The sequence below is a fragment of the Macrobrachium rosenbergii genome, chromosome 26, assembly GCF_040412425.1.
Source record: "Macrobrachium rosenbergii isolate ZJJX-2024 chromosome 26, ASM4041242v1, whole genome shotgun sequence".
NCBI classification, from domain to species: Eukaryota; Metazoa; Arthropoda; class Malacostraca; order Decapoda; family Palaemonidae; genus Macrobrachium; species Macrobrachium rosenbergii.
In genome coordinates this window covers 13,445,718-13,470,913 of record NC_089766.1, presented here as the reverse complement: position 1 = coordinate 13,470,913, position 25,196 = coordinate 13,445,718, and the positions used below count along the sequence as shown (strand labels likewise).

Here is a 25,196-nt window from a genome sequence, read left to right as displayed (position 1 = left end):
TCTCTGCATAAATCCGTGCAATAGTGGTTTGAAACTCGATTGGAGAAAATATGAGATGATTCAGCGCAAAATCCGCCTCCCCCCCCCTCCCCTCTCTCTCTCTCTCTCTCTCTCTCTCTCTCTCTCTCTCTCTCTCTCTCTCTCTCGTATGTGTGTTCTTTGCGTGAGAGGACGATTTTATTCAATCGAAGTTATATTAAATTCGGTGGCCATGGTGTCACGTGACAATTTGCCTTCTGTCATAGTTTAAAAAACAACATATTAAAAAAGGACTGAATAAGAATTATCTGGCGTTACAACTGCCAAGGTCACTGACGCCGTCCCAAAGAGGCGAATTTATTTGTATCTTTCTTTAGGGACAAAATTAGCCAGAGGGTTTGCCCCGTTTTCTCTCATTTCCTGTTGCTCATTTCCTTAATAATGTTCTTTTTCATTCAGGCTGTCCACTGGTTCAGTTCTATCCCCCAAGCAAAACTTTTGTATATTCTTCATCTCTAGAAATGAGAGGTTGAAAACTGAGGTGATGATAACGCATTTAAATGGAACAACCAGCAGAAAGGGTGGTGGTATTGCTTACAGTGTGCCCCAGTTGTGGTGTTATCTTTAACGTAGAGTTTCGAAAACTTGATACAGTGATCTAGTATCATATTTAAATTTCCCTTTCTCATTAAGAACACGCTTTTTTTTTCCAGATCTTCATTTGGTTCTTAGGCTTATACCTAATGATAAAAAGTAAAGTGGTGAAACATTCTGCTGATAGAGCCAGTGGTTCTCAACCAGGAGGGAATTCCCCCCTAGGGGAGGAATTTCAGAGTTGGGTGGAGGAGGGGGGGGGGGAATTGTGACCACAGATTGACAGGCTCAAACTGGCTCTAGGACCACACATAACGCAATGTGCATCGGTCCGCACTACTGAGAGGTCACGCTGGGTTTTCTCTTCACTAGCTTGTGTGTTTGTGTTGGTATTTTGTTGAATTTGGAATGCACCTTTCGAGGCAGACGATTTTGGAATGGGGCTGGAAATGGCATTCTGACATATGGTGAAAGGGCGCATGGGCCAAAAAAAAGGCTGAGAACCACTGTGATAGACCATTCTCTCAGACTGGTCAGGTGCACAAAATCTCAAAAACAACAAAAGTAGGAAGTTCCCGATATCTAAAAGTTTGGGGTGAATGTTTTTTATGCAGTAATTAATATGAACCATATCGTCATTAAGGAATTATGACGATTTAATTTACATTCTAGTTAAGTTACTCCTTCGTGTAAAATGAATGCCAATTAACAGTGTTTAAGAAAGTAATTATTTTCCTTTAGACTTAAACGGAAAATAATCCGTTCGAATTTAATAATCGCAACAATAAGAATAATAATGAGGATCACTAAAATATTAATATTGACGTAGTCAATAACGTAATACAATTTATATATTAAGATAGTCATTGATGGGTAATTACGAAGTAATGCTGTGTCACAGAATGATACTGCGAAAGCGACACTGTTCGGTGTCATTAACTCGCTGTAGAAAAGGAATGAGTGAATGATAAAAATTTTGCGCTTCAAAGAGATGACTGTGGCTGACAGAGGTGATTTACTTTAGCCTATACATAAAATGTCTAAGAAGCAAGAAGCCGTGCTGGCAGAAGTCCAACTGCTTCGTGAGTAAACAACAGTGCGAAGAAGAGCTGCCACATGTTTCTGGTCGCTAAAAGAATTTCAGTATATTGAGTCTGTTATTATTACTACTCTGGTTGTCGTTGCTAACGTAAATAACAAATAAATAACAAAGATATATAAATATAAAAACAAATAAATACAGATTCAAAAACAGCAATGTTAGAGCAACTAACTTTAAATACAAGGAATCACAGCATAATGCTGATTTGGTTTACTCTGCCTTTTTCGAAAGGGAAAGTCTTGTCCTTCGTTGCCTTATGAATGTCTAGGCGGGGAACCTTATTACTCATATGTAGCTAAGACCCAAACGAAATAAAGGTCTGTTCATAACTTGGATGGGTGACCAATATTTAAAGCTAGACTCACGTGGCATATAAGCCCTCGTAGGTATCTGAGAAAATTATGGAATGCTAGGCAACCACATTTTTCCCCTTAAATTGTGATAAATTAGATAATGGGAAAAAATCCAACGCTAAACTCAGTGAGACGAGTAACTTCGCATCCAAAGGAATCAAGAAGAGCAGAGAAAAAAATAAAAGCAATGTAACGTAAACATTGCACACACACACACACACACACACACACACACACACACACACACACACATATATATATATATATATATATATATATATATATATATATATATATATATATATATATATATATATAGCCTATATGTGTGTGTGTAAAAGGCAACAGAGTTGGAAGGTCCCAGATCTATTAGGATGACAACCCTGAGACGGGAGGCTTAAGAGATTATAATATATACCTTTTCTCATTAGCTCCAGAGAGTATTAATATTTCGATCTCCAACAAATATTTTGGAACGAGGTTCCTAGATCCTATGCCTTCTTGCCCTGGCTGCAAACCACCGCAGTCGCTTAACCATGAAGTAGCTAATTCGATGCTTAGATCAACATAGGCACTGATACGATATATGGTTTTACATGGGTTGTAACGGGACCCAAAAAGCCACCGGCTTATCAGACAAACAAACACGTTCGGATGAATGGTAAGCTCTGATGGGTTCTAGGGCTGAGGATAATTTATAATAAACTTAATATTACCTTGCTGCAAGTGTCAGTAACAAAAGGAGGAACAAATCTGAATACCTAGTAGTACTAAACCTTTTACTACTGATAATAATTATATAACAATTAGCAGGTTTGATCGCTGTAAAAAATCTTTGCATTAACAAAAGCACTATAAAGCATCCACTGGAAGTTATATCATCATCAGTATCAAGAAAGGCCCTCATGAAGGTGGGCGTTGAGACTGGTGGTGGTATAAATCCAGGCTAATGTCAGCACGGGTCCTTGTTCAGCGGCAGCTCATTTAGGCGTGTACCTCCGGACTCTTAGCAACCAACAGATAAGGGGTAAAGACTTACGAAATTTGTAAACCCATCTTAATCTCCCAAGACATCAGGTGGACTTTAGATGGTCACAAGAGCTTAAAAGCCAAAGCACGTTTGACAAACATCCAAATTCTCTTAACTGTTTCTTTCCAGGAAAACATTTAACTTCTGAAGAACCGATGAATTTCAGTACTTCGGAAACGGCTGCCGCGCAAACAAGAGCACCATCGTTCCAAGCGAGTTCCAAAACCCCCTTCGCGTGCGTGTGCGAGTGCAAAGGAAGATAGCGGTACTCTCACAAACACCTCCACAGGGCCCGCAGCCCCAGGGGAAGGACCCGTTCCCCCGCCTGTCCGGCCGGAGTGCAGGAACCTATCCCTAGGTCCTAGAGTAGACTATCGGACGGACGCCCCTGTCCATCCTCCCTCCCTCCGCCACCGGTCCGAGCCTCGTGCACCCTGGACTTGGCTATATGACTTGTGTGCACTCTGGTGTTGACCCCGAGTGAGGAAAGATCTGTCTGCTTCTTATCGCATCTCTCAGTTCAATCGTCTTCTCACCAAACCGTATTTATTTGAAGACTAAAACGAATACTGTTGAAAAAATACGTTGTTGTTGTTGTGATGGTGACGATGATACGTGGCCGGTGACATTAATTCAGGGAGATATAAAAAAGGTATCGAATCGTGGTTTTAGTTGTTTACTTGTGGTTTAATAATGCAGGCTGATGAAGAAACCAGTGTGGCATATTTTCTTTGAAGTGATCTTTTGTTTTCGAATGAGTATGAACACGAAATCAATGAAAGAAATGCGACTGACACTGGAATAATTATTTGTGGTAAGTGAACAGTGCGTCTGTGGAAGCACGTATCCTAGCTTTAGGGGTACATTAATTATTCGGCTGGGAGGACGTTGTCACTGATCTAGGCCTGAAAAGTTTTCCCCATTTCGTGAAAAATTACATATACGTTAAAAGACAGTTTATCGGATACAGGTGAATTTAATTTTACTGAAATTGTGTTCTTATAGGCCTAGAATTGATTGTCATCTTTTTAAACCGCCATAATTACAGAAAATAATTTTATTATCGCCAATTTCACTAATTTTCTACAATTTTTTCTTGGGTATGTGGTTAATTCAGCCCAAGAGAAAAATGAGCATACCAACCAAACTGCAGTTACTTCATCTGATATAGGCCTAGTATCAGGATTTATGTTGAGTGAGAGGTTAATATCCCCATCTTATTAAAAACCAAGTATAACTGCATCTTCAATAACTCCAGCCGATTTTGGGAATTCGCTGTGAACAGCAATTGGTTATTTTGTTGCCGAATAAGTCAACAGTCTGAGTCTAATCAAACAGAATCTTGCCTGACCATTATAATCTCTCCCAGTTCCGTAATTCAGTGTTAATTTTCACTCGAGAAAACCGACTTTAAACATATCGATTTCGAAGCAACCCTTAGGGAACTCTCACTTTTATACTTTAATCTTGTAATTTGAAAAGAAAAATGAAAATGCCACTTTCCAAGGTGAAACGCAATTAATAAAACAGCCATTTCTATGGTGAAAACCACCCTTTCCACATTGCAACCCTCCACAATTCAAAACAACCTCTTTAGTACTTAAAAACCTGCTCTGCATTGATATCCCCTTATAATTCAGAACAACCTTATGTCGAAAACCACCGTTTTTATTTTTTTCATGGAAACCTTATAATTCCAAATAAACCTTTTTGATGAAAACTTCAATTTCGCGATGAAACAAAATACAGTGTCGGTCTAGAATAGACTTCCGGCGGTAACCGATGAGGTCAGCTGCATATTGATCGTACTTTAGCCTCCGTTATCAGGCAGGCGTGACCCCGAATGGCCTTCAAAAGGTCATTATATGTAATATAAACCGTTATGCATGACGTTAATACTTGCTTGTCATTATCATTGCAATGGTTATTTCAATAATTGGTCTTACCTCCCGTCAGCATTGCACGTGACGTCAGTAAAATATTTTGTTTACTGTCCGTTGCTTTCAAGACAGATTATGGCCAACTGATACTCGTGACAAACCGCTACGGTTTTTTGCAAGCTTAAGCAATGCCTTTTTGAGCAAGATATTTGTGTTAATATTACCGTCAACCAAATTTCCCATAACTGTGATCAAAGAAAAATTGAGCCATGTTTATTGATTATTGTATGATAGTTAATTTGTTTTTTTTAATTATATCATTTAATAGTCTCATCATGGCTATAGAGAGGTACTTTCATACTTCAGTATTTCATGAATGTTTTAGTAATTTACTTGTAAACTTAGTATAATTTTATTGCGGAGCAATTATGCTTTCTTTTTAATGTCTTTGTGTATTTTTAGCGTTCCTTTATTTTACATGACTGGAAAAATGAGTGCATATTTTGCCTAAAGTGTATTATTCTACTAGTGCAGATAGATTTTTGTTTTTACTTTTTACTTTTACAAGTCATCCTCATCCTGTCCTACACAGGGTCACCTACATGACGGCAGGGCACTGACCTTTGGAAGTCACAGTGTATATTAATTTCTGTATTTACGAATTTGCCCCTCTAATACACCATCTGCGTGACTGCGTTGTTCCTGACTCGCTATACCTCGTGCTTGAGCAGTGCAAAAATGATCTATCTTAAGCTTTAACCGTACGTGTAAGTGGTTTTCTGTACAAATGAACATGGAAGGCTCAAGTGCAGTGTCTCCCGAATGGACACAAGTGCGAGTGGAAGAACATAACCACGTGAGAAGCAGTGGGGAAGAGGGATACAAATCTCTCAGACATTCCCGCCAGGGCAGAAATGGCGGGAAGCGCCTCCTGCTCCTCTTCTTTTCTCTCGCGGCTCTGGGATTCGCCAGCTTCGTCCTCGTGAAATTATACGCTCGCTTAGATGGCAACGACCGTGGCAGTCACACACCTGTGAAACACAGAGACAAAAGACAGGTAAGAGGTTATTATGATGTTAATGTCATTGTTGTACTTTCACCATTGCGTCAGAGGTAAGCTTTTCAGAATGGCTTATTTTTGTTATTACTGATTATACATTGTATTCCATAGCGTTGGAGGTGATTATGATGATGATGATGATTACTAATTAAATGTGGATTTGATTACCCGTAGAATATCTGCGTTACACACGGAAAATAAAGATAGGTACATGTTGTATTTTGTAGATAAGATTATTTCATTATTACGTCATCCGCAAATATAGGTAGGTTAATCAAATGATGATAGTGAACCTGTTTAGATTCTAAATTACAATATAAAATGTAACCAAGAGAAATAATAATAATAATAATAATAATAATAATAATAATAATAATAATAATTATTATTATTATTATTATTATTATTATTATTAATAATAGTAGTAGTAGTAGTAGTAGTAGTAGTAGTAGTAGTAGTAGTAGTAGTAGTAGCAGTTTTCATTAAAAAATCTTATTATCTGGAAGAAAATGTGCATCAATTTTTAAGGTTAATTTTCTATATAAACTTTTGCATCAGTGCTATAACTTTTCAAGACAGCTTCCTCGGCTTTTCCAATTTGTCTACAAATTTGAACTAAGATTAGTGCTTAGGCATACCTAGCAATAACGATTAAGACAGAAACTACTACTGCTGCTAATTCTATTATTACTATTATAAATTGTTTGCAGCCACTTCATTTAATATATATATATATATATATATATATATATATATATATATATATATATATATATATATATATATATATATATATATATATATATATATATATATATTATATGTTCTGTTCACCATTTTCTATTCACCATCTTCTGTTAACCATTCCCTATTCACCATCCCACGCCTTCTTGGCAGCGGCGGAAGTGTTTTGGTAACCATTTCACCTCTCCGTTATGCTCTAAAATGAAGACGTTTGCTTGTTCTGTCCGGCAATGAAACCGTATGGAAATGGAAGGCCATTAAACTTTTGTTTTGTGTTTGGCGATTGTTCAACACTACCACTTCCTCTCTCTCTCTCTCTCTCTCTCTCTCTCTCTCTCTCTCTCTCTCTCTCTCTCTCTCTGATTCACATTCCCGAGTTCACGCGTCCTTATGACTGATTTAAAAACAGTTTTTATGAATACTCTTTGAATGTATAGATACATATGTGTATGTATATGTATCATATATATATATATATATACATACATATATATATATATATATATATATATATATATATATACTACTGTATATATAGATGTTACTGCTGACGTATTTTAAAAATCTGTCGATAGTCGACTGGTGTGTTATAACTTGGGTAGAGAGAGAGAGAGAGAGAGAGAGAGAGAGAGAGAGAGAGAGAGAGAGAGATAGAAATAACGTAAGTGATCAGTACTCCGTGAAAATGTGCACCGTCATCTCATAATAAAAATTGGGAAGACCTCGACGAGGTAATTCTCATCCCACAAATCCAATAGCCAGCTAACTGGACCTTATCCTTACTTGTGTCTTTTGACAATGTAGCGTCAGCTGAATTACCTAGTTGGCCAGGTGCTACTTTGGCTTGCTATCTACGCGTCACCTACTCCGAGGTGCTAGTACTAAACACCGTATGGTAAATGTAAAGTAACGGCCGCACGAAGATGTCGTTTATTAATATAATTATTAATTTGTTCGACCACACAATATAGAAATGGGTGTATATAATACTTTGATCCTCGAGGGGCTAGTACTAAACAATGCGGCCCAAGGAGCTTCCGCCATGTATAGTACTAGCACCTGGGAGTAGATGACTCGTAGATAACAAGCCAAAGTAGCACCGTTGGCCATTCTATCGCCTGTTGAAATTATTTATATAATATGACTTTTCAACAGCATCCAGGATTGACGTATCCGTCATACTGGGTTTGGTAGTAGTCATTTAGCTGCTTTCTAACCTTGTTACGACGCAACAGGTTAGATAATGTTTCAGCAATGGGGTTAGGCCATTAGGCGACAAAAAAAGTAACTATATCGGGTGTGTAAATTCCGTAGAGTTTCAAATCTCATTTATGAATTCGTCGCTAAATTACAGTTGGTGCTACTTTAGCTTATCTACGCGTCACCCACTCCGAGGTGCTAGTGCTAAAATTGGCGGGAGCTTAATGGGACGCCGTGTTTAGTACTAGGCCTTCGGGGATCAAGTATTTTATACACCCATTTCTCTATTGTGTGGTCGACAGATTATATCTTTGATCCCAGAGGGGGGCTAATACGAAACACGGCGTCCCGTTGAGCTTCCGCCATGTTTAGTATTTAGCACCTCGGAGTAGGTGACACGTAGATAACAAGCCAAAGTAGCACCTTACAGTTAATGTTGCCCTTGATCGAAGGATGGAATTGTCATTACAATAGTCGTGTAGTTAAAATACACCCTTGTGATGACTGAAATTACAATGCAGAGTGGTTGAAGTCATTCGAAAAAACAAGTAACTGTAAAACCGCATTTTTCAACCCGATATATCATTCTCTTCTCTCTCTCTCTCTCTCTCTCTCTCTCTCTCTCTCTCTGAGACAGTGTTACTCAGCATTTTTGGAACGAATATATTGGTCAGGATTTCTTGATCATTGGCTCTACACCGCAGCATTTTTCCACATAGTTATACCTTAGTCATGCTTTATATAACTGTGTGTAAATACACCTCAGAGTTCCTCGGGCTTTAACGGCACTTTGGAACATATTTCCGTATTTGTGGATTTGTGATTATGTAAACAGCTACATAGGGATATATATATATATATATATATATATATATATATATATATATATATATATATATATATATATATATATATATATGTGTGTATTGTGTATATACATATACACATATATATATATATATATATATATATATATATATATATATATATATATATATATATATATATATATATATATATATATATATAGATATATATGGGACTATGGTACTGACAAAATTGTTTCCCCTAAAGGAGTTCATCCTGTGATTCAGCAGCTTTTAACTAACATTTTGTTTTTTCCTCTCTCTGTTAGCTTAGCCTATTTCTGAGTAACGATTTCTCTCTCTCTCTCTCTCTCTCTCTCTCTCTCTCTCTCTCTCTCTCTCTCTCTCTCTCTCTCTGAGCGACCACCATTCGACGTTAGTTTTTAACCAGATTTCCCAGACTGAAAGTTCAAAGAATGCAAATGAAATGACACCGTGAGATTATACGGATTTATTCGTATAATTAACATGGCAATATTTATTTTCTCTTGGTCGCTTGTTTTATTATTCATTTCATTTTGGACGGTATTACCAGGGAATTGTGTTTGATGAGAAAGCTTGAGTTGAATTTGTTAACTATACCGGCGATTACCTCATCGAGGCCGCTTTGTTTAAATTATGAGGCCGTATTCCTATTTCCAAAATTTTGACCTTTCAGATCTCTCATTTATTTCTTCCTCTCCTTTCTCCGCCGCCGGCTGCTCCCAACTACAACTGACTAACCACCAGATACACAATTCAGTGTTAGTCAAGTAAAGTCCAGTGGGTACTAAATCATTCTGTCTCTATCTGTCTGGCCCCTGACGTGACCTGTCCACTATGGTCAAATTTTTTTTAAGTACTATAATTTTATCATCTTGAAAGATAAGGAATTCAAAACTTCATTTATATCATCTATTGGTGATGGGAGTTCAAACTAGGACATATTTGGAGGTCAAAGGTCGAATAGGAATTTGCCACCATGGGGTCATTGCGTTTTACAAAAATCTGGTTTCGCGAATTTTTAAGCCGCTGAGGATTTGGTTAACCGACAAGGGAGAAAGGTGGACCTATGTGTGCATGATTTATGTTCTGGTTTTTATACAGAAGACGGCTGCTTTTTTATTGCTTTAATTCAAAAGAGAGAGAGAGAGAGAGAGAGAGAGAGAGAGAGAGAGAGAGAGAGAGAGAGAGAGAGCTAAATTTTATGTAATTTTAACTTCAGTTCAAGAGGATACCGTGTTGAACTTGTATAATTACTCCACGAGAGAGAGAGAGAGAGAGAGAGAGAGAGAGAGAGAGAGAGAGAGAGAGAGAGAGAGAGAGAGAGAAAGGAATTCATATATTCATTATCTTGATTTCCTCATATGAGACAGTTACATTAAATTTGTTTCTAGTTGTCAACGGAAGAGAGAAAGAACTGAATTTATGCATCCACATCATTGATTTCTAATGACAAGTTGTTGTTTCAGTATGATTGGGTGAACCATGAGAGAGAGAGAGAGAGAGAGAGAGAGAGAGAGAGAGAGAGAGAGAGAGAGACCGGAGCGGAAGTTCACTGGAGGTCACGGTCACGCAGCGCTCGTCAGGATCGACCGAAGAAGCTACCAGCATCGATTTTCGGGGTCATTACGCGATCATGGAGGGAGATTCTCTTATACAAGTCGCCGAGCTGCTTCTTCCCTCTTCAGGCCCGAGGCTGCGTAATCGGGCCTTTGTGGACTGAAATTGCGTAACTTCCTTCTAAAAATGGAGGTGGTGCAGCAGTCCCTCCCTCACTCCGCTGGTGCTTGAGCCTCGTTGTGACATATCTCCGCTCTAACCAACCCCTCCATACAGGATTAATAGATTATAAGTCTGCTTTGTATTTTCTCATTCCAGTCTGCAGATTTTCCAGGAGGTTGGCTTTCTCCCCTCCCCGTCCCCCTCACTTCGCAGGTGGTTGAACCTCATTGTGACATATTTCCGCCCTAACCGACCCCTCCATTTAAGTCTGCTTTTATATTGTCTCACTCCAGTCTGCAGATTTTCCAGGAGGTTGTGTTTCCATCGTCTCTTTGGTCCACTTTGGTTTTTCTTGCGACCTGGAATTGCACAACTTTTAGGAAAGTAGTTACAGCACTTGGCTCCAGAATTGCAGTCATTTGCAACTCCTTGAGCTTAATCTTTCAGATCGAATTTTTGATGATCTTTTGATGATGAAACTGCATAAATTCAGTTTTTTTCGCACTGAAGTACATCATCTTAAAATAATGACGTGCAGGCGGACAATGGAATGTCCTTATTAGGATTAAGATTAAAATTCTGATGTTCCATTTATAGGGACTGGAATAAATTTCTCATGGCCTCTCCTAGGGTTCACTTTAAATCTTAATGTTTCCCTTATTAGAGTTTAAATTAAGATCTTGACGTCCCATTTATAAGGACTGCAATAAAATCCTCATTACTTCTTTTAGGGTTCAGGTTTAAATCTTGATGTTCCCCTTATTAGAGTTTGAATTAAGATCCTGATGTCCCATTTATGAGGATTTCAATTAAATCCTCATTACTTCTTTTAGGGTTCAGGTTTAAATCTTGATGTTCCCCTTATTAGAGTTTGAATTAAAATCCTGATGTCCCATTCATAAGGATTGCAATTAAATCTTCATTGCTTCTTTTAGGGTTCAGGTTCAAATCTTGATGTTCTCCTTTTTTTGGGTTTAAATTGAATTCCTGATGTCCAACGTATAGGGATTGCCATAAAATCCTCATTACCTCTTTTAGGGTTCAGGTTTAAATCTTGATGTTCCCCTTATTAGAATTTGAATTAAGATCCTGATGTCCCATTCATAAGGATTGCAGTTAAATCTTCATTGCTTCTTTTAGGGTTCAGGTTCAAATCTTGATGTTCTCCTTTTTTGGGTTTAAATTGAATTCCTGATGTCCCACTTATAGGGACTGCAATAAAATCCTCATTACCTCTTTTAGGGTTCAGGTTTAAATCTTGATATTTCCCTATTGGAGTTTGAATTAAGATCCTGATGTCCCATTTATAAGGCTTGCAATTAAATCCTCATTACTGTTTTTAGGGTCCAGGTTTAAATCTTGATGTTCCCCTTATTAGAATTTGAATTAAGATCCTGATGTCCCATTTACAAGGATTTCAATTAAATCCTCATTACTTCTTTTAGGGTTCAGGTTTAAATCTTGATGTTCATCCTATTAGAGTTTAAATAAAGATCCTGATGTCCCATTTATAAGGCTTGCAAGTAAATCCTCATTACTTCTTTTAGGGTTCAGGTTTAAATTTTGATTTGCCCCTCTTGTGGGTTTAAATCAAAACCCTGATGTCCTCTTTTAGGGGATGCATACACATTTTGGTTTTCCATAATAGTGCAAACTTAGAATGTAGGAATATATGCCGATTAAAGAAAAAGTATTTTTTAAGATAATTGGTAACTAACAACCATAAAGAATATTGTTTTTCCCTTAGGTTTATTTTTGGGTGTATTTGTGTATTTTTGCTTGAATCATCATCGTCATAATCATTATCCCGCTGTATTTTTGGAGCACCTTCTATTGGCCATCATTCTGTCCACGAGATTGGCCCCTTTTATTAGGCAAATATAACATTTCTAGTTTCAAGTATTATTAGTTTGTATACCTACTTTCACAATACCCTTTTTAAACAGTCCTTTCACCGTACACAAATTAGGCCCATTAGTCAAACGTTTTTGTAACCAAAAATATTTAAGTTCTTCCTCTCTTTGTCAGATCCGTTGATTTATTCTTGTTCTCCAGGCAGGAACGTGCCAAGTGGACATGTGCTTGACGCAAGAGTGCATTCACGTAGCTTCAAGTATACTTAGTTCTATGGATGCCTCCGTTGACCCTTGCGACGACTTTTTCCAGTAAGTGCAAGAAAATTTTATTTTATCTCACGGGTGTTGTTCCCAGGAAGTTTTTCCTCCATGAAGTTCCTCCCCTTGTGGGGGGGCGGGAGTGCCGTCAGTGCACCTCAGGCGGTGCACTGTATGCATTACTTAAGGTTCTTTGTAGCGTCCTTTCGGCCCCTAGCTGCAACCCCGTTCATTCCTTTTGCTGTACCTTCGTTCATATTCTCTCTTCCACCTTGCTGTCCACCCTCTCCTAATACTTGTTTCTTAGTGCAACTGCGAGGTTCTCCTTCTGTTACACCTTTTAAGTCTTTTTACCCTGTTTCCGTTTCAGCGCTGAATGACCTCATAGGTCCCAGTGCTTGGCCTTTGGCCCAAATTCTACAGTCCAGTCCAGTCCTCGATGAAGTTACGAGGATTTTTAGATAACATGTTTTACACCATAAGTCCAGTAGTTTCTAACCCCACTCGATTTTTTTTAGGAAATTCCTGGAATTATTTTTGTTTTTTACTTCTCTTTCCCAGTAAATTCTAGTAGCTTCTAGTTTTCTTCCTACAATAAGGTTTTGTAATAAGTTCCTAGATTTTTGTTGCTGTTGTTTATTTGTCTTTCCAAGTAAACTCTAGGAGTTTCTAGGTTCTACCCGCAGTCGATTTTTACAGTAGGTTCCTGGAATTTTTAGCTTTACTTGTCTCTTCTGGTAAATTCCAGGAGTTTCTAGTTCACGTGTACTCCTGTAAGCTCCCGGGAATTTTTCTAGGAAACTTGAGGCTTTTGCTACTTTGTTTCCTTGTGTGTGTACATTTGCATTTCAGCTGAAATTTGTCTAAATATTTGCTCTCCGGATAATGATTGGTTTATTCCTTATTTGTTTATATGTTAGGTGAAATGCTTTAAAGATAACAGGAAATCTTCTGATATAAGTGACATTTGAAGTCTAAAGTGAAATCATACTGGAGAATCTTCAGTAAGTCGTTTCCTTTCTGAAATTATATTCTTTGCCACTGACTAGCTGAAATATATTGATATATTTGGCCTTATCTCTAAAATAAAACTGCTGTTAAGCATTGAGGGAAATTTTAAAGGTAAAATTCTTAAGTAAACTTAGTCGTTAAAAGTAGAAAGTTTCCGAGTCTTTAAGACGTTGCCAAGTTGAAGGATCCCAAAAAGAGTTTTACTTAAAAATTCTGTGGAAAAATTTAAGGAAATCTTTGTATAAAAAAAGTACCCTCGTATGGTAGTTTTAACTTGATAAGTCTTACGCATCTGTAAGTAGTAAAGAAACCATTTTCATCTTTGGAACCATAAATCTCCCTCTAGCTTTATAAGTGAAATGAAATGTTAACCTACAATCTTTTATAAACTATCTCTCTTAAGGCTATAAAATCAGCGTGGATATTACGTACATTAATATCATGTACAGTGAATTATTGTCAACTTCAGGTACACTTGCGGCACGTGGATCAAAGAGAACAAGCACAAGGCGGGAGAAGAAGAATTGTTTTACGCCATCAACCACAACACACTGCCAGAAAAGACTGATCTCATACTGAGTGGTAAGTGAAGAACATTCTCTTACAAGTTGAGAGGTTACAGTGTGGTGGTACTAGTGTAATTAAATGGCTGACCAAGGTGTGTAAGGTACATCTGGGTGAGGGAAAGGTTATAGGAATATTGTCTCTTTGTATATGGGAAGTGATCATAGAGTTGAATATATAAAATGTAGTGGTATACCATTATACTGCATGCCCTGGAAGGTTCATGGAAGCGTTTTGGTGGAGGAACTATTACAGTACATATCAGATGGTCTGATAGGGGAGGAGTGGTGTTGGCCTGAACTGAGTCATGTGTTTGCCATGAAAATGTTATTTGTTGAATATCCATTCCTTCACTAACAGTTTTTGAGAAATATAACGATGTTTATCTTATATATATATATATATATATATATATATATATATATATATATATATATATATATATATATATATATATATATATATATATATATATATGTATAAATATACATGATTTACACACATATAATTGCATGTCTCTAATCTTAGTCATCAATTTTGCACATGAATCTGATCATATATTGAATTACATATTAATATTAATGAGTTTAAACCTAAAAATTAAAAAAAAAAATTAATACATAGGAACAATACATAAATCATAGCATCTGTACATATATATATATATATATATATATATATATATATATATATATATATATATATATATATATATATATATATATATATATATATATATATATATATATATATATAAACATTTCATTTCAGCACTCGTAAGGTATCACTGTAAAAGGCGAAAATAGTAAATATTAAATACAATAAAACATCACTTGCAAAAATTAGCAACAAAATTTAAATGCAAATAAAACGACCCTCCACCATTGGCTACAATATTAAAACGAACAAACCATTAAAAAAAAAACAGAAATAATTGCTGGCGAATTAGCGAGTTAGCAGGGCAGCTCAGCGCTGGGGGTGGGCTTCGGGGAATGGAGCCTATGGGCAATTGAGCCCATGGAGTGGGTGGGCCCCGGGATATTTAGTAGGGGAAGGAAATAGATATAAAGATTTAATAGAGCGGATAATTGATCGTGGGATCGGCATAGTTTCAATCTTCATCTATTCATCTGGTTTGTCTACGTACTTACCTGTTGGTTTTGTTTTATTCTATTTGATTCATTAGTATATATATATATATATATATATATATATATATATATATATATATATATATATATATATATATATATATATATATATATATATATATATATATATATATATATATATATATATATATATATATATGTTTATATAAATATATTCATTAGTTGGCTTATTTCCTTAAATACGTTACCTTTTATTTATTCATTAAGTTATTTTTTATTTCTTTCGTTATTTTCTTACATACCTTGCTGGTTCTAGTTTTTTCCAAATATATATATTTTAAAAATTTTTATATCATCCGTTTCCTTTCCTTTAACACTGCGTTATTCTTTTATTTATTCAAGCCTTATCATACCTAATTATTTTTATTTCTTTCCATTAAATAATTTTTTCACTAACATATACATATATGGTTATATTTTTATATAAATATATATTATTTTAACTCATTTATATATCATCCGTTTCCTTATTTATAACACTGCGCATTATTATAAATTTGTAAAGTATATATATGTATTTATAATATAATTAATGTTATATATTAAATAATTTTATCCATATATATATATATATATATATATATATATATATATAATATATATATATATTATGTATATATATATATATATATATATATATATATATATATATATATATATATATATATATATATATATATATATATATATATATATATATATATATATATATATATAAAACAGTTCACCTTGACACCTTTATTTTCCAGAGCTCCTGAGGCAAAGTCTGGGTCAGTCCGAGGGCGCCAAGGATCCGAAGCCCTACAGGAACATGTTCGTCTTCTACGGATCCTGCTTGCAAGTTGGGGAGCTGCAGGATGAGGACTACACTGAGGGTGGGTTTATGAACCGGTTCCTATTTTAGGATCGTGGCTCCGCTGGTCTTGATGCCGTTCGCTAGTGGGATTATTTGGTGTTGAGTTCCTTTGCTCTTTGGTCTGCCTTTTGCCGCTCTTACCTTTTCACGGTCTTGTTGCAGTCTCTCTCTCTCTCTCTCTCTCTCTCTCTCTCTCTCTCTCTCTCTCTCTCTCTCTCTCTCTATCTATATATATATATATATATATATATATATATATATATATATATATATATATATATATATATATATATATGTATATATATATATATGAATATATAAATATATATATATATATATATATATATATATATATATATATATATATATATTATATATATATATATGTATATATATATATATATATATATATATATATATATATATATATATATATATATATATATATATATATATATATATATATAAACATAATATATATAAAAACAAAAACACAGTTTCGTTTTCCTCATCTAAAGTAGGATCCACGGTCATAATATTGATTATAAAGGCGACATGTACTTGTAAAAATGTATACAGAGCATAAACCTTTCGTCCATTAGTTTAGTGATCAAGTCCACAGAAGGATGGGCGAAAGCTTTAAGTTTTGTATTTACTTTTGAAAATACATTCCGTCTTTATAATCAAGATCATTACCGTGGATTCTACTGTAGATATATTAACATTTATATACATGATATATAAATACATACATATACATTATATTATATATGTATATAATATATATATCTTTGTTTCTTGGTATCTTTTGAATTACTGTTTAGAATAGTGTTGTGCTTATTGTTCGGGTCAAAAGAGAAACTACAATATATCTTAGTAAAAAAAAAAAATAGTAGCAAAATTTTCAGCTGAGCCCAGCCATGAGCTATTTAAAATTATTCATATCAGTCATTCATTTTGGGTACTAACACGCAAATGTTGACTGTGTATTATGCATACATACATGTATTTACACAGTGTGTATTCAGAAATTATGAATTGGTTCGGACCGTAGCACTTTACACCCCGGTAGGGGCTAGTGCCGTCAATGCCCCTCACTTGGTGCACTGTAAGCATTACTTACGGTTCTTTTATGGCGTCCCTTCGGCCCCTAGCTGCAACCCCTTTCTTTCCTTTTACTGTATCTCCGTTTATAATCTCTTTCTTCCATCTTACTTTCCACCCTCTCTTACCAGTTGATTAATAGTGCAACTGCGAGGTTTTCCTCCTGTTACACCTTTCAAACCTTCTTCCTGTCAATTTCCTTCTCATCGCTGAATGACCTCATAGGTCCCAGCGCTTGGCCTAAATTCTATATTCTATTCTGTAGCACTTTACCTAATTCATTAAAACGATATTTATCAAAACACTAATTTAGCTAATTCATTTGTACCGTCCTCTCTCTCTCTCTCTTATAACTGGACAAATAAAAGCAAAATTGTGTTCCCAAATCATTACATGCTAGTATAACTACGAAAAAACTAAGGAACTGATCGGGTAATCTTATATAATCTTAACTGGTCCGCTGGTTTAGTGGTTAGTGTCGTGGCACGCCACTCAGATATCGCGCGTTTGCGTCTCCCCCAGGGCGATGAAAAATCACTGGTCTGTATCATGATCAGTTACTGCTGCATTGTGGGGTCTGCGGTGGGAGGTTGAAACCAACATTCTTTGCAAGCGTGAATTTCAAGTCAGTGGCCCCTTTGGTGTGCTTGTTCCATGTGAATAGGTTTCATCTACTGAAATAATATAAAATATTTGTTGTTCAGATCTATACTTTCAGAGGTGCATACGACCGATACCTGACTTCCGACAAGAACTGGTCGATACTCGATAGTCGGTTGTCAGAGGTCGTATAGAAGTTCTTAACTGGCTGTTAAGGGTCGTCATTGTTCCCCTGACCCACTTTCAAGATTCTGTTTAATAACCACGTCCACATAGAAAGGGATTTGTTATTCGTAGTATTTTTTTAACTTATACCTGCACTGCGTTTAATTCTAAGCGCGAGAAAAACGCCGTCCTCCTTGATAGGTGATTTTCTTAGAGTTGTTTCTCGTATTTTCTTTCAAAATCTTCTACAGTATCCTTCTCATACTCTCAGTATGACTTTTTATTATATATCTCAATTAACTAAGAATCCAATTTGAATTCTTTTAAAAATCAAGGTTCTGATTTATCGTGAGAATCAAAATGACTTTGTCATTCAGGACGGCGGTCAGGCTAAATATCCTCCCCCTCCCCAAGTCCATTGGGTCCCGCCTATCAGTGTTATAGACGAACATGATGTAATCACTATATTACTGTTGCAACGAATGCCATTCCCGTAGTAGCAGCAGCTTCAAATGTACGAACATAAAAACTTTATAAACATGGTAATAATCACCCAACGTATCCTCCTTACCCGTCTAATTTATTATTTTTTTTTTTACTTTGACTTTTGCTTCTCCTGCAGCACTGACCTTCCTGAAGGATCTGGAGGAGTTCCACATCGGGCGGCACTTCGACCCCAACACCTGGGACCTGACGAAGGCCGTCCTCGAGCTGATGAAACTGAACGGCGTGCCCCTGCTCGACATCCTGATTCAAATCGACGTCCAGGAACCCACCCGATATGCCGTCGACATCTCCCCGCCCAGGCGTTATGGACTCATACCGTCGCTCATCGGGCCTCAAATCCGCTCTCCCGGGATCGAGGTGAGAGGGAGAGAGGATCAGATACTTAGAAATAGGAAGAGCGATTGACACAGATGGATTAATAGGTTCCCCTTAGGTGGGTGGGGCCGTCAGTACGCCTCACGCGATGCACTGTAGGCGTTACTTAAGGCAGGATTAATAGAGTACACTACTCTATTAATCCTGACTTGATGTTCTTTGCAAAGCCCCTTCGGCCCGTAGCTGCAACCCCTTTCGTTCCTTTTACTGGACCTCTGTTCATATCCCCTTTCTTCCATCTTACTTTCCATCCTCTCTTAACAGTTGTCTCATAGTGCAACTGCGAGGTTTTTTCCTCTGTTACACCTTTAAAACTTCATTTACTCTCAATTTCCCTTTCAGTGCTGAATGACCTCGTAGGTCTCAGCGCTTGGCCCTTGGCCAAATTTTCATATTACATTTCATTCCATCTTAATTCTTTCATTTTTTACAGTTGACCCTGAATGGATAAGTAACTCGTTTTCTTCCTTTCAGTACCTGAGACTCAAGGGGCGCCGCGCTCTCTTCGGCGATCTCAGCAACGACCCAGTTATGAGAGAGATCGTCGCAGCCTTACAGCAGAGTATACCAGTTCGAACGAACCCCTCCAAAGGTGGCCCTCGCGGACGCGGATCTCTCTCTGAGAAGCTCACCGGCCCCTCGAGGTAACCTGGTGGGAAAGCCATCCTTCAATGTCCTACCCACGGACGACGTGTTGGAGAAAAACGTACCGGGAACGACTCACCCTTCGACCAGCAGTACTTCCACGAAGCCGACTGCGTCCGAACGGTCCGAACCTACTACAACCGAAGATTCAAAAATCACGAGTACCGTTTTCTATGGAGAGTCGGCGATAGAAGGCTTCGACGCGACTCCTTTAAGTATGAGTAACTCTTCATCATCTTCTGACTCTTCTTCTTCGTCCAGTTCTCCAACATCGTCTCCGCATCCAGTAACGTCTTCCCTTCCATCGCTCTCAACAGAGGAAACTGATTGGGTTACGTCGTTAGGACCGATTCCGGAAGAAACGACTGAAAATCCTGACTGTGAGTATGAGGAGGGTATAATACAGATGTTCAGATTGTGAGTGGTAGCAAACTTTTTATGGTGTACTTCCAAAGGTTATATAAACAGCTTGTAATGAGAAAGAAATTAAATAAAATCTGGACGTATGTAGATTGTCAGTGGTAAGTAAAGAGCATTTTTGTGTTTTACTTCCCTCGTGTTGAAGTTGCAAAGTTGCCAACTTATACTAGTGCATAAACGAAAGTGTTTGTTATATATGAACAACTTTCGCTTTCATCACGGGAGGCTTATATTTCATTTCCTGCTTTTACATTGAAAGATTAACCCCATACATGTGTCCATAATTATATGTATGGGTAAAACAATTAAGCTTTTTTTCCACTTTTCCAGACGAAGAAACAGACGAGGATTATGGGGACAAACCACGTAGGATTCTCAGTCGAAAGACGATCTTCAAGCTTTTCAAGGTATGGTTGAAGTCTTCATAAAATTCATTCATTGAAATCTGTTTTCTTAAAATATATTGGACGGCAACAGCGGAATTCCGTTGATAATAAAGTTCCTCTGTTTTGTCTGACAGTTCCTTTTACTTGGGAGAAACATTGCTCAATAACTATCTTGCATTTATTTCGCCAAAGGAATCATTTGCATCGCTGCATCTGTAAACCAACGCCAGCATCTTAGAAAAAGAAGCACCATTCAGAATTAGTGCCCTAACACACCGTTTATTCCCCTCTAGTTGCTTTAATTGACTTTTATTCATCTTCCACAAATACCAGAAAAGCCGGGACAAGAAACGCAACGAGGAGATCGCCACCATGCTCCAAACAACCTTGAACAACATAACTGAAACAGATTGGGAGTCTTACTTCGGGCAGTACCAGCGAGAGGACATTTTCTCCGCCGTGGTCGACCACTTCGTCCCGCTCCTAGATGAGGTGCGTTCATTCTGCAACAACCGTGTTAATAGAACGCTACCAGAGCGTGGTTAGGAGTGATGTTTGGATTTGTGGGAAGGAACGTTGGTAGTTAGGAGCGGGGAGAAGTGGAAATACCCGCTTGTTTGTTTTTTGTTTGTTTAATGCCCCCTGAGGGAATTGATAGCGAAGTCCATGTTTGTGTTGTGTGGAAGATATTGGTTTCCTTCATAATCCCGTAAGGGGTTGGTGCCATCATTGCTCAGTCTTGCTGTCCAAACTCTATTAATTCTTAGTGCAACCGCGGGGTTTTCTATCAGTGCCATCTTTATATCATTCCACTATCATCTTTATTTTCTGGACCTCTTTATCTTGCAGTTCAGCCTCTCCAATTCCCTCTTGCTGTCATGAGTGTTCAGTGACCGAAAGTCGCCCCCTGCCTTGGCTTGAAAGCTTAAATTTCATAGAATAAGTAAATCCTTTAAAATTTTCCCAGAGCTCTCTCTCTCTCTCTCTCTCTCTCTCTCTCTCTCTCTTGATTGATTGATTGATTGATTGAGTGATTGAGTGATTGGCGGACAGTTATTTTTCGAACTGAATAACTGTCATGTTTGTTTCTATTCCTTTACAAAATTGTATGTTTTTAAAAAAACTTGTTGTTTGGTATCTCTCCCCATAACCAACTCTAATATCTGGCCAGTGGGAAAATACTTGTCTATGAAAATGTAATTTCACAGCATTGAAAATGTGATTCCCTGTCGATGAAAATAAAGTACAGATTTTAGTCAGTGACGTTAAAATTAAATCTAAAAATGAAAAATTAAGAGAAAGTTACATTCTAATTAAAACATTGTTGCAATTTAATTAATGGTAACTGACCATGCTTTCTTGCATGCGTTTTTGCAGCCTTATAGTTTGACACAAAAAATGGAGTGGCCCTTTGAGGGTTAGTGCCGTCAGTGCACCTCACGCAGTGCATTGTAGGTACTACTCAAGGTTCTTTGCAGCGTCCCTTCGGCCCCTAGCTGCGACCTAATTCATTCCTTTTACTGTACCTCCGTTCACATTCTCTTTCTTAAATCTAACTTTCCACCCTCTCTTAACAATAGCTTCAACATTATTGTCAGCGCTGAATGACCTCATAGATCTCTCTTCTTCTTCTTCTTAGATCCAACCGACGAAACAAGAGGACCTGCGGGTGCAGCAGCACGCCCTCACCTTCAACCGGTTCACCGTCGATGAACTGCAAGAAATGGCGCCTGTGGTGAGATTGCCCGATAATTCTATTTGCTTTGTGATCAACGACGCCTTTTTTTATGACTTTGTTACTTAGTGTCTGATGATAAACTCCTTTGGTCGATGTACTAAGTATTAGTCGTTTGCCATTTAAGCAATGGCTTAATTAGTAATTTATGTATGAAGGTAAAGAATACTGTTTGTGATATATCTTTTGAGCGATGCTGGTAGATCGACCACTGCACAGTGGACGAGCTGCAAGTTATGTTGCCTTCGTTGTGACAATTATAAAATATATAAGAAGCACCTTATTTTGAAAACGTACAAAGGCCCGCCAGAGAGGGAGTTATCCCTGTGGAGGGCTGTGCATAAAGCCAAACAAAGTGAAAGTGAAGTAACGGCATTGATAATGATGAATGCTATTATTTTTCACTTCTAACTAACTAACGCTGTTATAAAAGTAGTTAAAATAGATTTGATAACTGTATAAATGTCATAGGACATGAAGCTTTCGGCATTGCCATTTAATAATGGTAAATGTTACTTAAGCAATTACTATTGATAAGGCTATGTAATACCATTCTTATAAAGAATTTTACTTGTCTCATTCTCTTACAAATTGGCGACAATTTTTTTAAATGTTAAAAAACCTCGACAGCGCAACCATTTTTAACAAAAGCGTCATTGCGAAAGTTCTTAGCTAAAAATATACATATAAAAATATACGGGCATAATTTTATAAAGTATTAAGGCGCCACGTCAGGTCTTCCAAACATAACAATATTAATAAATTTACTATGGGGCGTTGCGATTTTAGCAGCGTGACGACTGTACGTATGCTAGATACGAATGATGAAATATACATAAAGGGTCGTGCAAGACACATCAGATACCCAGATTAGTGCTAGATCAAGCTGGGCTTGTACTAGAACTGGTTCTTCTTGTTCATGCCGTGCATAATAATAGTAGTGGTAGTAAGTATATATCACGGACAGTGAACCCGTGCTGAATTGAGGTCGGAAGCGTACCGTAGCCTCTGTAACGGCACTTTCTACGAGTAGTGAAATAGGAGTAGGGTGACCCGTAGACTTACATGTCTGTTTGCTGATTATACGACATGGCCATTTTTCAGGGAAATATAGTAAGCCTATTAAGTAATAATAAAATACAATTAAGAGCATTTGATTATATGATCTTCCTTCAATGGCAGATAGAGTGGCGGTACCTGATCTCCGAACTGTTGGGGAAGAACATAACGAACGAGGACAGAATCTACGTCACTCATCCCGCGTATTTGGTTCAGCTGAATCACTTGCTCTCTGCTCTGGATTTGTGGTGAGTGGAAACAGAGGCTGGAGAGTTTTCTCTTCCCTTGAATGAAACCACAATAATAAAAATGTTTATTTATTAAAATTCCATATAGATCATACATATTATTAACTTGTTAAGTCTTAAATCAACAAGAATCCACTTTTTTTTCCGAAGGGTCGTCCATTACGGCATAGTTGCTCTGTACGCTTACGACGTCTTGCGGGAGTTGATCGTCTCTCCGTCGGATATGGATAGAGGCGATTTCTGCCTGCAGGTGAGAGGTTTTACTTAGCGTTTATTCTTGTTTCTTTAATTCATAATGAGAATATACAATGGAAATGTATAACTGTATGGGTTTAGGTTGTACTGCAATATATTTATGATCATCCTATTTAACCTTGCTTTGCAAGTAAAATATTATTGTAAATAAATGCCCAATACAGTTTCGTATATTATTAGCGCGCATGCTCAAGATTGGCGAAAATGGCTGTCCACAAGTTGGTTTTGGTTGTTAGGCTAAGTCTAGTCACGAACGAATCCCTTCCTGCTAGGCTAAACCGCCGAGCATAACGGATTTGCACTGACGCCAGTCTTTTGTTTTCCTTGTTTAAGTTATCCCTCTTTGCTACAAAAGTCGAATTAAATTATTTTCTTTTATTTTCAAATATTTTAATGAATAATAGTGAAGGGATTTTCTTTTACTTTTAAAGTTGAACCTTCAAAGCTTTGTTCTACATATCCTTTACTTTGAGGATCTGTCTTATCTTGCTGTCCAACCACTCCAACCCTGACTTTCGCTGCCTTAACCGTTGAATGGCCGAATTTGTCCCAGTGTTTGGCTTTACATGCTAAATGTCAGAAATCAATCAATCAGTAATGTGGTTACATTACAAGAAAAAAAATTAGATTTGGTTCAAGATTTTTCAAGTTTTTTTTTTTTTGTTGGAAAATTTTCATCTTGTGGTTGAAAGGTTTTTCCTACTTTTTTGGTTGAAAGATTTTTCCCATCTTTTGGTTGAAAGATTTTTTCCCGTCTTTTGGTTGAAAGATTTTTTCCCCATATTTTTGTTGAAGGGTTTTTTCCCATTTTTGGTTGAAAGATTTTCCCATTTTTTGATTGAAAGATTTTTACCAATATTTTGGTTGAAAGATTTTTTCCCATTTTTTTGTTTGAGATTTTTTCCCATTTTTTGGTTAACATGTTTCCCCACCTTTCGTTTGAAAGATTTTTCCCATTTTTCATTAAAAGACTTTTCCCATATTTTGGTTGAAAGATTTTTTCTAATTTTTTTGTTGAAAGATTTTTCTTAATTTTTGGTTGAAAGATTTTTACAACTTTTTTGCTGAAAGATTTTTTCCCATTTTTTGTTTGAAAGATTTTTCCCAATTTTGGTTGAAAGATTTTTTCTACCATTTTTTGGTTTAAAGATTTTTTCCCCATATTCGGTTGAAAGATTTTTGTCCCATTTTTTGGTTGAAAGATTTTTCCCATTTTTGGCTAGAAGATTTTTTAACCATTTTTTGGTTGAAAGATTTTTTGCCATTTTTGGTTGAAAGATTTTTTACAATTATTTGGTTGAAAGATTTTTCCCCATATTTTGGTTGAAAGATCTTTTCCCATTTTCTGGTTGAAAATGATTCCCATTTTTTGGTTAAAAGATTTTCCCCATTTTTTGGTTGGAACATTTTTCCCATATTTTGGTTGAAAGATTTTTGTCCCATTTTTTGGTTGAAAGATTTTTCCCAT

At 36.8% G+C, this 25,196-nt stretch overlaps 2 protein-coding genes across 2 annotated transcripts in view; one reads left to right on the top strand and one right to left on the bottom strand.

Annotated features, from left to right (window-relative positions):
• The window catches only part of LOC136853061 (transmembrane protein 272-like), a 37,135-nt gene extending 33,829 nt beyond the window's left edge, over positions 1-3,306 (bottom strand). The window contains exon 1 of the mRNA XM_067128303.1: positions 3,175-3,306. Within this exon, the coding sequence (XP_066984404.1) occupies positions 3,175-3,195 (21 nt within the window). The 5' untranslated portion in view covers positions 3,196-3,306. The remainder of the gene's footprint in view (positions 1-3,174) is intronic.
• A 177-nt stretch (positions 3,307-3,483) lies between these two features.
• LOC136853063 (uncharacterized) overlaps positions 3,484-25,196 on the top strand; it is a 33,574-nt gene continuing 11,861 nt past the window's right edge. The window contains 13 exon segments of the mRNA XM_067128305.1: positions 3,484-3,710; positions 5,531-5,995; positions 12,568-12,677; positions 14,107-14,219; positions 16,123-16,248; positions 18,721-18,962; positions 19,455-19,625; positions 19,627-20,005; positions 20,376-20,452; positions 20,765-20,923; positions 22,071-22,166; positions 23,349-23,473; positions 23,624-23,723. Of these exon segments, the coding sequence (XP_066984406.1) occupies positions 5,732-5,995; positions 12,568-12,677; positions 14,107-14,219; positions 16,123-16,248; positions 18,721-18,962; positions 19,455-19,625; positions 19,627-20,005; positions 20,376-20,452; positions 20,765-20,923; positions 22,071-22,166; positions 23,349-23,473; positions 23,624-23,723 (1,962 nt within the window). The 5' untranslated portion in view covers positions 3,484-3,710; positions 5,531-5,731.